This window comes from Bos javanicus, chromosome X, assembly GCF_032452875.1.
Source record: "Bos javanicus breed banteng chromosome X, ARS-OSU_banteng_1.0, whole genome shotgun sequence".
Lineage (NCBI taxonomy): Eukaryota > Metazoa > Chordata > Mammalia > Artiodactyla > Bovidae > Bos > Bos javanicus.
Window position 1 is genome coordinate 4,658,553 of NC_083897.1, and position 14,243 is coordinate 4,672,795.

The 14,243-nt window shown below is 46.8% G+C and overlaps 1 protein-coding gene across 3 annotated transcripts in view; it reads right to left on the reverse strand.

Annotated features, from left to right (window-relative positions):
• The window catches only part of TMEM255A (transmembrane protein 255A), a 48,203-nt gene that overhangs the window by 15,269 nt on the left and 18,691 nt on the right, over positions 1-14,243 (reverse strand). For 2 of the 3 annotated variants that reach the window (XM_061408594.1, XM_061408591.1), the window contains 3 exons: positions 9,578-9,646; positions 7,765-7,836; positions 7,269-7,357 (listed from right to left, as the gene is read on the reverse strand). In XM_061408594.1, coding sequence (XP_061264578.1) covers positions 7,269-7,357; positions 7,765-7,836; positions 9,578-9,646 — 230 coding nt within the window. The remainder of the gene's footprint in view (positions 1-7,268; positions 7,358-7,764; positions 7,837-9,577; positions 9,647-14,243) is intronic. The other variant, XM_061408593.1, reaches the window with a different exon arrangement.

The following is a 14,243-nucleotide window of genomic DNA, read 5'->3' on the forward strand; positions in this document are numbered from 1 at the left end:
TGTCCCCCAGGGCTTTGGCTACCATGCAGCCCAGTGAAAAGACAGGGGGTCACGTGGGGCACTATCATAATGGACACGGAAGCCAAGAATGCACTTGGGGATAAAGATAGTATAATGAATCAAAGTGTCACTGCTGTTTATCCCCCTCCCCCAAACCCCTCCTATCTGCCAGAGAAATACTTGTTACCATCGCTAATGTTAATCCTAAATGGGAATTATTAATACCTGCTGTGTGCAGGCACGGGGCTAAGCATTTTACAGACATGGGTTCATCACATCTGTGCTACTATGGCAGCTCCTAGTCAACAGGTGTCTATTAAAATTAAGTTAAAAATTCAGTTCTTCCATCTCACTAGTGAAAGTGAAGTCGCTCAGTCGTGTCTGACTCTTTGCGACCCCATGGACTGTAGCCTACCAGGCTCCTCAGTCCATGGGATTTTCCAGGCAAGAATACTAGAGTGGGTTGCCATTTCCTTCTCCAGGGGATCTTCCTGACCCAGGGATCGAATCTGGGTCTTCCGCATTGTAGGCAGACGCTTAGGCACACGTTAAATGCTCAGCAGCCACACTTTTAAGGGTCATGCTAGTGGCTGGTTACTATACTGGACAGAGCATTTCTGTCATCACAGAAAGTTCTATTAGGCAGCACCGTGAATCCTTACAATATTTATGATGTAAGTATTAGTCCCCATTCCCATTTTACAGATGAAGAAACTGAAGCACAGAGAGGTTAGGAACTTCCTCAAATTGTAAGCAGTAGAACTGGGATCTGAATTCAGGCTTCAATGATTTCAGTATTTCCTTTCTCAAAACAAAATGAAATGCCAATAAAGAACATCCCAATAAAGTACTAAAGCTGAGTTCCTGCACAAAATCTGAATAGCGCCTCCTCAGAGAGACCTTTCCTGACCACTCTGTCCAAAGATAATCCCCCATCCAGCCCCATCATTCTCTAGGCCACTACTTTCTATGAACTGAATTGCGTCTCCCTCTGAAACTCATATATTGAAACCCTAACTTCCAAAGTGACTGTATTTGGAGAAGGGCTTTTTAGGAGATAATAAATTAAGGTTAGATCATAAAGTCTAAGGTACAGGATACTATTAAGTGCTCAGTTGTGTCTGACTCTTTGCAACCCCATGGACTGTAGCCTGCCAGGTTCCTCTGTCCATGGAATTCTCCAGGCAAGAATACTGGAGTGGGTTGCCATTCCCTTCTCCAGGGGATTTTCCCAACCCAGGGATCAAACCTGAGTCTCTTGCATCTCCTGCACTGGCAGGCGGGTTCTTTACTACTACTGCCACCTGGGAAGCCCCTAAAGTCTAAGGGTGGGGTCCTAATCCGATGGGATTGGAGGCTTTTACAAAAAGAGGAAGAGAAATCTCTCCACACACTTGCACACACTGAGGAAAGGTGTTAGCTGTTTAATTAATTAAACAAAAGTTCCTGTCTTTCTGGACGTTGCAAATTTGTTTACAACTTGGCCACTGGAATCAGTAATGAATCTCAAACACTGATTCTTAAACTTACAACCAAACACCCTGGCATCAGTATGGTTGTTACATGCAACTCTCCTGCTATAAGAACACCAAAAATGAAAAAAAAAGAAAAAAGAAAAGAAAGGTTAACCTCCAAAATGAATCAGGGAGAGATTATTCACACAAGACTTTTAAACTTTACAGGTGAATTATCTTAGAATTCTGTAAAACCAGTGTATCTCTAAAGAATTGAAACCAGTGTGGTTATGGGACAGCCTGTGTCAAAATCATCTGTGTTTGTATATCTGTGTGCCAGCCTGTGTGTGTCAGTGTGTTATTCGTGGGTGCCTCTGTGCGTCTCTGTGTGTGTGCATGCATCTTTGAGAAAGAGATGGTTAAACATGCAGACTCTGAGGCCCCGCCACTGGGGGTGAGGCTCTGGGATTTGTGTTAACTGAGTTCATTGATCTTTGAGACCCACTGTGTTAAACAGTAAGCTTCCACAGTGGAATTTTAACAGTGTTTCAATTCACCAGAATTTGAACTGGATTTCAGGATTTGGGGGAACATAGCTGGACACCGCCTGGAAGCATACACTGAGCGCCTCCTATTAGTGGGCACAGTACTCAGGCCTGGGGATGGGACAAGGAAGATACACAGATGACTTACTGCTCAAAAAGGCACCGCTCTACAAGGATGCTCCCCTTTACAGGGGAGCCCTGTGTGGAATGGTGAGTGTAGGGTTGTAGGGATGCAGGGGAGGTTTGAGAATCAGCTTCTGACTTCTCCCAAGTTATCTTTGAAAGTAGTGAAGTGCTTACATCCTAATACACCAAGGGCAGGCTGGTAACACCTGCAGATATATAGATGGGCAGTACAGTGAGCAGATCTGGAGGCAGACTGCGCTTGAACCTTGGCTCTGTCACTTATGTGCTGTCTGACCTTGAGCAACTTTCTTAACCTCTCTGAGCCTGAGGGGTTTCACAAGTGAATGCACGAAAGTAGTATTCCAGCACAATACAAGTACTCTAGCAGTACTCTACCACCTGAACACTGTAGCTGTTTTATTTCCCTTCCAAGAGCCAGCCTCTGGCAAAATGATTCAAACCCCTGAATTGTGTTCTTAAAAGTAGTGATGCTTTATAAGGACACAGACCACAACATGGGGCTTGGTTAGTAGTTCGTTGAAAAATATTCAATAATTGTAGAGAATATATGTTTGGTTTCAGTTTGAGCGGGTTCAGCAGCTACTATGTTATTTTTACAGAGCCATGAAGCAAAAGAACATTAATACTAGATCTGGTTAAGGGTTTAGCAAATTAATGTGGTTTGTTTCTGTTTGAGATTCATGATTCCATTTGGTTCAGTCTTGGGGCAGAACTTCCTCTGAAATTTCATCTTTTGTATTCTGACAGCTCCCACCCTCAAATTTTCATGACTGCAAAGTCTCCTTCCAGAGCCCACCACAGCCTGCTTCAGCTTCCTAACACATTTAAAACACTAAGTCATTCAGCTAATCAAAACCCTTCCACAGCTCTCCATTACCTTCAGGAAAATGTGCCCCAATTCCTCAGTCTGCCATGATCCGACTCCAGAATGGAATCCACACTCCAGCCAGGCTGGTCCTCAGAAGCACCAAACTAGCCAGGTGGGGTAGTTATTCCAGACCTTTGTTCAGATTCCTCCCCCTGCATGGGAGGTATTGCCATCTGTTCTCAGCCTCTCCTGATCTCTCCCACTGCACAAAGCTTCCACACACTCGTCTCATTCTTCAAGGACTCCAGTGCCCATTCATCACCTTTCTCCCTGGGCTCCCACAGCCTCAGTCTGTTCTTCTTAGTTCGGCACTTTGCATATATCAGTAATGCAGCTATTCATTTGATCCGATGTTTACCTGGAGCCTAATTAGAGCTGAAGCTGCAACCAAGGCCAAGGTGGACATGATAGCTCCATCTAACTTCTAACCTCTGGAGGGCAAGGTTATCTCTTACACTTCTGTTGTGTCTCCCTCACTGCCTCCGAGCTCAGTGAGAGAACTGTTGTGGGTCATCAACAGATACTTGGGGAATGAGTAATTGAGTTCAAAGACAGATCATTGCATTGATCATAAGACTGATTACCCAATCTGGGCTTTCACCCACTTGGTCTTAACTTGCTGGGTATATCTGGAGAAACAGATAAACTCTCTTCGTTTCAGTCCCCACTCAACAAATTAGGAGGCACTGGATCTTGGATAAAGCCAAAGGGCATCCTTCTGCTCTTCCATGAGGGCCTGGAATTATTCACCAACTCCCCATGGACAGATAGAGGCTGTGTGCCACCTCTGGACACATTTCTCCACCTCCCCATGATCCCCCGGTAAACTCAGTTACTTAAGGGCAAAATGTTATTTTATCAATATGTATTCTTCTAGAACAATCCCTGGCACATAGTAGGAGCTGAAGAAAAAGTTCGCCCAAGGGAGGAACAGATGAAAGCGAGCTCTCCTCTTTCATTTTATTACCAGTGGCGGCAGTTCACAAACCACCCCCATGTCCTTTCGCTTCCTGTCGGTTACACGACAAAAACCAGTGATATTGACTTGACCTCTCCAAAGCCGAGGGAAGGCTGGAAGGCAGCCGCTGAGGAGCTGTATCCTAAAGAAACCACTTTCCTGCATAGGCTGAAACAGAATCATCTAGGTTTGGTGTTAAAACCTCACTGCCCCTGACGTCAGAGAAGGTCTGTGGCTTCAAGGGGACAGTAGAAACTCTGTTTCCGTAGTGCCCTACAAATGACTGCCTGATGTTTTTGTTTCCACTTTTTTTTTCTTGGCCTCCTTTCCAGGAAATGGACTGGAGGAGCTGGCAATTGATTAAAAATAGGCTTTGTGTGAGGAAAACAAATATGCATTTGGCAAAATTAAAGTCTCTGAGCCTTAGAAGGCTTGCAGCTAGCTATATTTAGGCTTAGAAGTTAGGTCTCCTTCGAGCTGGCTGGGAAAAGCCTCAGGTCAAGGAAAATCTTTTCCTTATATTGCAGGATCATCGCCTCTGAAGTCTCACAGCCTTGGTTTCTGATTGCATGGGACGGTTTCCTGATGAAAAGCTCAGGAAGTGCTTTCCCGGTGGCTTTGCCCTTGGAATCTCAACGTTACAGACCTGGGCAAGGACTCGATGACCGCCTGAAGCTGCTCTCCAGACATCAGGTGGGTGAGCAGCATTTCCAGCTCAAAGGCCTTTATGAGCAGTACCCACACCCCGCACCCCACTCTCCACCCGTAGCCCTCTTAGTCGCCTGGCCCAATACTTTATATTCCTGGAGAAAAGGGTGTTCCTCTTTTTGATCCTTTCCAATACATGTCACTCCCTTGTCATCAGGTTTTTGAATCGAGCCCAGTCCTGTGCTGGGGCCTGAGGATACAGATAAGATGAAGTCATGTTTGCTGCCTTTAGGGAGCCCAGACTTTTAGCAGAGCTCCTCATAAAATTTCTTTAGGGCCTTGAAGACAACCCTGGCATAACTTGCTTTAAGAAAGCCACTGATTATGAAGTTCAGATTGACAGGAAGATAAATTGGGCTTGAGTCTCCACTTTAAAAAAAAGTTCACCTAAGGGCTCAGCTAAATGGAAATTAAAGCAGGATTTAGTTTATTCAGACCTTTTTCAGAAACACACCTAATTGCACAGAGAAAGGTGTGCCCACGAGGAATCACTTGTCAGCCCTCCCAGCCCGCCTCTTCTCACCTCCTGGGATCTCAGGAGGCCTGGGAAGGGAAAAAGGAGACCTGGCCAGAGGACAGGTTGTCCAAAGGAGGGAAGAGGTAAAAAGAGAGGGGTGGACTGAGCAGGGGGAGGGAGGCAGATAGGGGGAGGCAAGAGGAAAGATAGTAAAATAACCCCAAATCCCCTAGGACCTATTTTACATTTCTTTGATCATTTTTGGAAGGATGGGCTCAGGAAGTACAATTATAGCCAGCTCTCCATCACCGCTAAGGAGGGAAGTCCTTTTCAAGTGTTAGTTATTATTACAACATGAATAATTGAACCTCCCAGATAATCCCCAAACCTCATTTGAGTCTTTCAGTTTCTCTTCCTCCACTGCCAAATCTTTTAACGAAATGAGACCAGTGCTAGCAGAGAAAGTAAACAGGCTGGGGTGAATCTCTCTTCTCCTCCTACTCCCCCTTCCCCCTCCCCTGCCTCTGGTCTTAATCCTCCAAGTGAAAAAACTGGTCCGCCAATACCAAGAGTAAGGAGTGTGAGTGAGGAGCAGTGCATCCATCTGACCCCTCTGGATCTAGCTTCATCCTTCTGCCAACTCCTCCCTTCCTCCCTTCCCCTCCTCAGCCCCCTTGCACTGAGAGCTGGAAGAAAACACGTGCGTGACGTGCAGGGCCATTTCCTTATGTTCTGCATCACGCCTTCACACACTCCTGTCTACTCCACCTTCTAAATTCCTCTTACAAGTACTCCCTGCTTTCCACCAGCCCCACAACAACTTCATCTAGGCTCCATTCCCTTTGGCCTGGACTCTGGCGTGGCTCCCTCGCTGTCTCCATGCGCCATGCTGTACCCTTCAGTGGCTCCCAGTTGCTTACAGGGTCAAGCCCCAAAGCATTCCTATGGTCTAGTATATGACTAGGGCTCTACTCCTCACCTCCTACTACCTTGTAAAACCACCCCCACTCCACAACTGCTGGGAAGACCCTCCCCATCTCCACCCCTAGTTTAAGTTTGCTCCTAACTCCCGTCTTATCTTTTAAACCTCAGCTCCCACATCCCCTCCTCCTTGACACGCCTCCTCCCCCGCCCCGCCCCCAGCAACTCTGGCTTCCAGTCTTTTGTGTTGAGAGGTTCCCCAGTACCTCCCCAGATCCCCACCACACTTCTCACACTAGACTGTAATCAATGGCTCATAAGTCTGTCATCCCTGCTGGCCTACAAGCTCCTCAGCAGGACTCTGTATTTCTGGCACCTAAATCTGTTTTGAAAGAGAATAAATGATGTTTTAACATTGAACAGTAGAGCACCAGAGTGGTTGTAGCAGAACTAGCACCACCAAGCCTGCTCCTGCCTCAGGGCCTTTGCACTTGCTGTTCTGTTTGCTTGAGATACTCTTTTACTCAAGTATCTACTTGGCTGGCCCTCTGGCATCATTCAGATCTCTTCACAAATTTCACCTCCTCAAAGAGCTCTTCCTTGGCTCCTTTTATCCAACATGGTACTCACACTCCCCACTTTGAAACTATTTACCTATCTTTCCTGCTTCATTTTTTTTCATGGCTTTGATTGACACCTGGCATGTTACATATTCATGTGTTCATTGACTATCTTCCTTAATAAAATCTAAGTTCCATGAGGGCAAGGAATTTTTTTTTTTTTTTTTTTGCTCCTGCTGCTGAATCTCCAACATCTGGAACAAGGCCAGGCACAGAGAAAATGCTCAATAACTGTTTGTTGAATGTTGTTGAACTTGGACTTAGAACTGGCTGTGAACCCTCCCTCTACCATTGTCAAATTCTGTGTGACCTTGGACTAGTTGTCTGTTTCCTCTGAGCCTCAGTCTTATCATCTGTAAAATGGGAAGAATAATTGTACATAAATCATGGGTAAGAATGAAATGAGATCAGCACTTTGAAAGTACTTACTTAGTATGCTGCCTGGCACAGAGACGGCAGGTAACACCTGTCAGCTGAAATCCATGGACACACCAGTGTCTTCTGCTTCTCTGATCCCTACCGTGCACCCTTCCCCCACTTAGTCCTTCTCATGCCCATGGTGGTCACACCACCAGGGGCTTGGCACTCACTTGCCGCAGTTGTAGAGGTCACAGCAGAAGCATGTGTTGCCCCGGATGCGAGGTGTGCAGAATCCACGGCTGAGGTGAGGGCAGTTCACCTGCGGACACACAGCAGTGAGCAGGTGAGCTGGCGTTGGGTGGGAGCAGGACCCTCTGGGATTGGCAGTGCGAGCTAGTGAACTGATGGAGACAGTAAGGATGGCTGTGAAATGAACACACCAAAGCACAGCCGGGATGGGGCTGGGCGGGCGGCTGGCTGATCTCGTGCATGAGGCAAGTCACTGTGGAGCTGGGCTCACATCCAGCCTCAGCCACAGCCCTCAGCACCCCATCCCTGGAGGGTGGAGATGGAGAGGAGGAAGGACGGATGGAAGGGTGGACAGAAGAACAAATGGACGGTAGGAAGTGAGGCTATGAGGGGGAATCAGGGTACAGGAGGAAAGAGGACCACATTGGGGAAGGAAGACAGAGGGGCGGTCACATGCACTCTGAAGTACACTAGTACCTCTCGAGCTGCCTGCGTAAGGTTCCTCATAACCCTCGCGGAAGGAGAATTTTTGGTTGAGGAACTTATGACCTTATACAGGAAAAATAGGGTTAGGGGGACCAGGGTTACAAGTGAACCTATGGAAGTCATCACTCATATTTTTACAGTCACCAAGGTAACACAAGAATGCGATCATGATGAAATCAACAGAATAACAATGACATTTTATACATCTCGAGTTTGCCCACAAAAAAGGAAAAATTAACTTCCATTTACCGTCTTTTGTTTGTGAGAAATCTTCCAGGCTACCCTCCCCCCAGCACAGGTGCAACGAAGTGCTTGTAAATGTGTTTTGCTGTGTTACAGAGGATACGGATGGTAAACAGGCACTTTTTCTATATTGGGTCCTTCATCCAAAAGCTCAAGCCTTTCTGACACACTGTCGGCACGTGCATCTTTCTATTCCTTTCTAACCCGAGAATAGTTTGGAAAAATAGTGAATTGCTGATCAGGAAAGGAAAATGGGGCAAGTGGGTGGCAAAGTCACCATGTAAGTACATGCCCTAACGCCTTGGGAGCAGGGCCATAGCTTTGCCCGCCTCCCCAGGCACCGTTCACACTGGATTTTAGGGAGAAGGCTTCCCCTGATGCCGGTCCATTTTATGGAATGCAGTCACCACTTTACACCCACTTCTCAGCCTTTTCCAACAATCACAAGTTTACCATTTTTCTAACTATTCTCAGAGTGGGGGTTGATTCATAATGGCACCCCACTTCAGTACTCTTGCCTGGAAAATCCCATGGATGGAGGAGCCTTAGTAGGCTGCAGTCCATGGGGTCGCTAAGAGTCAGACATGACTGAGCGACTTGACTTTCACTTTTCACTTTCACGCATTGGAGAAGGAAATGGCAACCCACTCCAGTGTTCTTGCCTGGAGAATCCCAGGGACGGGGGAGCCTGGTGGGCTGCCGTCTATGGGGTCACACAGAGTCGGACATGACTGAAGCGACTTAGCAGTAGCAGCAGAGAACCAAATGGTCGATGTTGCTAGAAGCATACGGTAGAGGTTCATGTTAAAGGGCTCTCTGGGTTGGGGAGGGGTGGTTGTGAGCTGAAATGAAAGCTCTCCGAGAATGACCTGAAGCCTCACCTCACCCAACTGCCCACAGACTGCCTCGGCTTCTCCATGAGGTGACAGGGACCCAAGGAGAGCTGTGTGGGGTGGGAGAGATAACACCTCACGTGTCCACACAAGCATCATCAGACTGGTCTCCTGGGGGTGTCATGAGACCAGGGGAGTCAGGGCCAGGCCGACAGCTGCCCCAGAGCCTCAAATTGAAGCAGGCTTCTCGATGACCTTCATTTGGCTCCTGACCACCGCCACCACCCCGCCCGCGTGTAAGACTCAGGCTCTGCCTCCCGGGCCCAGGCCTACTGCCTTGGTGGGCCTCCCACTTCACTTCCAGCTAGACATCAAGTCCAGGCAGCTGAACTATCCTCCGCAGATGTGGGCAATGACCTGCCTGTGGCCTCTGTACTCTCCTCGGTCCCTCTCAGGATCAAAGCCACACACAGAGAGGCTGCCTGTTGGGGTCAGAGGGGCAGCCTGTGACCACAGAACAAAGTGAATCTGATTAGGCCTCAGGACGTGCTAACCTATGACCATGGTCCCATTAGCACCTTGCCTTGAACTGAACCACTAAACAAATCAACTAAAGACACCTCACAGCAAGCTGCAGGCCTCGGGAAGAGAGTCAAAGAAAAAGGGGTCTAGGCAGAACAGGAGACTTTTCCCAAAGGTAAGACGGGTAACCCCATTCTGGCTCTTACCTCCTCAGCTTCCTTCTGAGATGTCTTGGGGACATAGTGGCACCGGTTAGCATAGAGGGGCTTCAGATCCTGGAAAGGGAAACAGCAAACCAAAAGGCTTTGGGCTTTGGAAAACAAAGCGGCAAGTGCTCTGATGGGTAAGAAAAGATTTGAACACACACACATCCCAGAGCAGGTAGCGTTGGGTTAATTTCTGTGAGGATCAGATAAAAATGTTCTAATAACTACTTTCTATTGGGCCACTTAGTTAATGAGAAATTAGGAAATTGATTGAGAAATGTGTTTCTTAACATTTCCTATCTGGTTTTCTTTTATTTCTGTCTTTGTCTCTTTGCAAAGAATCCCCAGGGAACCGGAGTCAAAACTCCAGGTGATCACGACATGACCCTCTGCAACAGAGTGAGGCCAGCTCCAACAATGAGGTCTCATCACCTGAGGACAGGACCAGGGCAGGCTGATGCATCCTCCCTGTTGTCATTGCCATAGCTTTTACAGAAAGAAGAGCTCAGGAAGCAAATCCCAGGGGTATGGGTAGCCACGGAGCCCACACTAGGTTTTAACTCAACTGAACTACGAGCCATTTTCACTCAACTACACAGATTAGAAAAAGACAGTGAACTCCAAAAATACTGCTAAAGCCCAGGAAAAGTTGACTAGCCCTGCTGGTTTGGCCAGATGCCTGTGAGGGAGCTCTCAGGCATGGGGCGAGGAGGGGAGGAGGGTGTGCATTGGGGTGGGACAGACAGATGCCACCCAGTGCTGCCCAAAAGTTGGCAGGCAGGGGATGCTGCCCAACTTTTACAGGACACTAAACATCCCCTGAGTGGGAGGGGCCTTCAGCCAAGAGCAGGTTAGCACAGGATCAGCAGTTTACACAAACTGACCTTTGGAAGTGGGCCAAAGCACCCTGGCAGAGGGAATTTATCTATTGCCCCATCCCAACTGAACCCACTTCTCTCACCACTGCCAATCATCCTGATGGCTGCTTGCCCCCACACATGTGATTGAGCATCTCCTATACCTGACACCCATGTGCCCCCTGCCTCCCAGCCTGCCACCCCGTCCAGTTGCTTCTACCTAGCTGCTCTGTGTTATCAAAGTATCCTGCCCTGGGGCTCAGCCTGGAGTCAGGCTGGAAGGCATGAGGGTTCTCATGGTCACGAGTGGCAGGGTTTATTGTCCCCATTTGGGCAACGGTAGAAGTAGTTATCATTCCGAGGTTGTGGCGGGGGCGAGGCTCGATGTGCTGGTTGTAACCTCCTGACCTCCTGGTTCTACTAAGAGCATTCAGCTGCCAACTGCCTAAACGAAGATCGACGTGTGTGTGTGTGTGTGTGTGTGTGTGTGTATGTGTGATGGTGGCCCGTGTGCTGCCTGTGGCTGCCCTTCTGCACTGAGGCCCCAGGGAAGGAATAAGCCCATGGGACTGGCAGGTAAGAAAAGGCCACTGAGCCGGCCGTCAGCCTTTTATTTATGCCTGAAGGGTGAGCAACGGCCAGTCTGAGCGCTGGCCACCAGCTGCCTTCCACTGAGAGTCTGAGTGCTCAGGGCCAGGCCCTTCTCAGGGTGCCTTCACGCCCATGATTTCATACCGTCCTCATGTTACCCCTGAGAGGTAACTAAGTTCCTAGTACGTCCAGGTAGAAGAGAAGAAACTGCCACAAGAAGGTGATGTGACTTTCCCGGCTAGTTAATGGCTATCTTCAGGGAAGGGAAAGGAAGGAAATTGGAGACAAGGGAGAGAAGGAATGAGACGCATTCAGAGGGCTGTGTCAGAAGGCAGGTGAAGCTCATATGCCCCTGAGCCAAAGGACAGGGCACCAGGGGACTTCCCTGGTGGCCCAGTGGTTAAGACTTGCAGGGGCAACACATTCAATCCCTGGATTCCCACATGCCATGGGATGCAGCCAAAAATTAAACAAAAGGACAGGGCACCATGAGGTTAAAGTGGCTCCACAACAGGAAAGGCGGGTTCTAACCCACCCAAGCAGTGCTGGAGTCCAAATGTGCCTTTCATTCAAGCTGACCAACAGATATCACCATTGATTAATAAAGCCTCCTTCCTCAAAACTTCACAGGGTCATGTCACGTATGGAAGTAAAAAAAAAAAAAAAAAAAAAAAAACAACCAGAACTGGGTGTCAGTGAGGACTGGTAGATGTCTCAGGACAGGTACAGTATAGGCAAAAAGGTTTTCTCAAAGACTCATCCAGCTTTACCCCAAACCCTTGAATCAAATGCTCTACTGCAGGCCACGACCAGCAGGAGGTACAGATGACCTAGAGTCAGAGGCTGGAAGAAACTTCCAGTAAATATAACTTAGATTGTTCTTCCATTGCATTTTGGCTAAGGCCACCAATCAAAACCTTTTGGAGTTTAGAAGTCAGGGAAATGCAAATCAAAACCACAATGAGAAACCATTTCATACCTGCTAGGACGGTTAGAATTAACAAGTCAGCTAATAATAGGAGACTGGCACACTCGGACACTTCCAGTGCAACTATAAAATGATGCAGCCACTTTGGAAAATTGGCAGTTCTTCAAAAGGTTAAATATAGTTACCATATGACCCAATACTTCGAATCATACACAAAGAAAATGAAAACATAGGTCCACAGAGAAACTGGTACACAAATGTTTATAGCAGCATTATTCATAAAAGCCAAAAGGTGGAAACAACCTGTATGTCCGTCAACTGGTGAATGAACAACCAAAGTGTGGTATATCCATACAATGGAATATTATTAGGCCATAAAAAGAAAGGAAGCACTGACATATGGTACAATATGGATGAATGTAGAAAACATACTAAGTAAAAGATGTCACAGAAAACCACATATTATATAATGCCATTAATATGAAATGTTAACTAATAAAGGGAAATCTATAGAAAAAGAGAGTAGATTAGTGGTTGCCTAGGACTTGGAGGAGCAGGCAGATTAGGGAGGTGATAGCTAACAGGTATGGAGGAGGCAGTGGCACCCCACTCCAGTACTCTTGCCTGGAAAATCCCATGGATGGAGGAGTCTGGAAGGCTGCAGTCCATGGGGTAGCTAAGAGTCAGACACGACTGAGCGACTTCAGTTTCACTTTTCACTTTCATGCACTGGAGAAGGAAATGGCAACCCACTCCAGTGTTCTTGCCTGGACAATCCCAGGGACGGGGAGCCTGGTGGGCTGCCATCTATGGGGTCGCACAGAGTTGGACACGACTGAAGTGACTCAGCAGCAGCAGCAGCTAACGGGTATGGGGTTGTTTGGGGGATGATGAAAACCTTCTAAAATTGATTTGGTGATAGTTTGCACATATCCATGAATGTACTAAAAGCTCTGAATTATATGCTTCAGATGGATAAATTAGATGAGATGTGAACTATGTCTCAATAAAGCTGTTTAAAAAAAATTAGAAGTGGGAAGAGGAGGGAAAAGGAGGAAGCCATTTTAGCTCATGATGCCATGAAAATCTACCGCAGGCTTCTTGGCCACTATGCCTGTGTTGCCATGGAGACTGCCTCAGAGTGAAGAGTGCTTGTCAAATGGGGATAATCATGCCTGCCCTACATATCTCACAGGATGGTTGTGGGTCTCAAATGAGATAATAGATGTCAAGGCACATTGAAACGCTAAATTCACCACACAAAAACAATTATTGTCATTAAGATGGCGCCTGTTGGAACAAAACAGCACACAATACTATGAGTGACTACAAGCATGCTACAAAAATAGGTATATATACTCAGAGGGTAATATGTGAAAATTGCCTATGTGATAGAATCGCTATTTTAGGGTGGTTAGGGTAGTAGGACAGTGGATGTCACAAGTTCCTGTTGTGTCATTTGCCTTTTCAAAAAGAAAAAGATGGCTGCTCTCAGCTAAAATAATAAGGGATGGATCTGATACAGGAACCAATGTATTCTTGGCCCCAAAAGAGAACTGGGCAAAAAACCTCTCTCTCCCACCCCATACTTTCCCCCTGCCCAGAAATGGTCTCCTTACACACCAACACTGACTATGTGAATTCCACTAAGCTTGGCAAGTGAGGGACTGACTCTTAAATTTGGGAGGAGAGTCCAAGAACAAGTTGGGATTAAAACAATGTTGCAAATCACCCTTGCCCAGATCCATCCATACCCAGGACTCTCCCTCAGGCTAACCTGCACTGTTAGCCAAAGACTGAAATGGAATAAAATATCATTGATCCACAGAAGATCCACAGAATATTCTATGATTCAATTTTGCTCTAATTCACTTGTTTTAGAAAATACACAGTTCCAACTAGTTCATAGGATGTTTTCATTTTCTTTTTTATTTATGGATTTTTAATTGCTTTATGTTTTCATTTTCGCTGTTGGTTCAGTTGGGGATAGAAATAAGTGTCTGAGTGGGTTGTGGGGGCTCACTAAGCAGCTTAGCTCACTCTTGCTTGGGATTTGTGGGCCAGATCAGGGCCACGCTATGACCTCCCTAGGACTATTGCCTTTTGCAACTCCTTCCTCCATTCAAAATATTGAATAGGATGTTTCATTTAATTCTTTGTTATGACTGCATTGGTATAAAGACAAATTTCTATTACATGTGAAAACTTTTTTTTTTTTTTTTTGCCTAAAAGGTCATCATTTTTCCTCTGATTTGAAAATAAATTATATTTTTCTGGGACCCTATAAAAG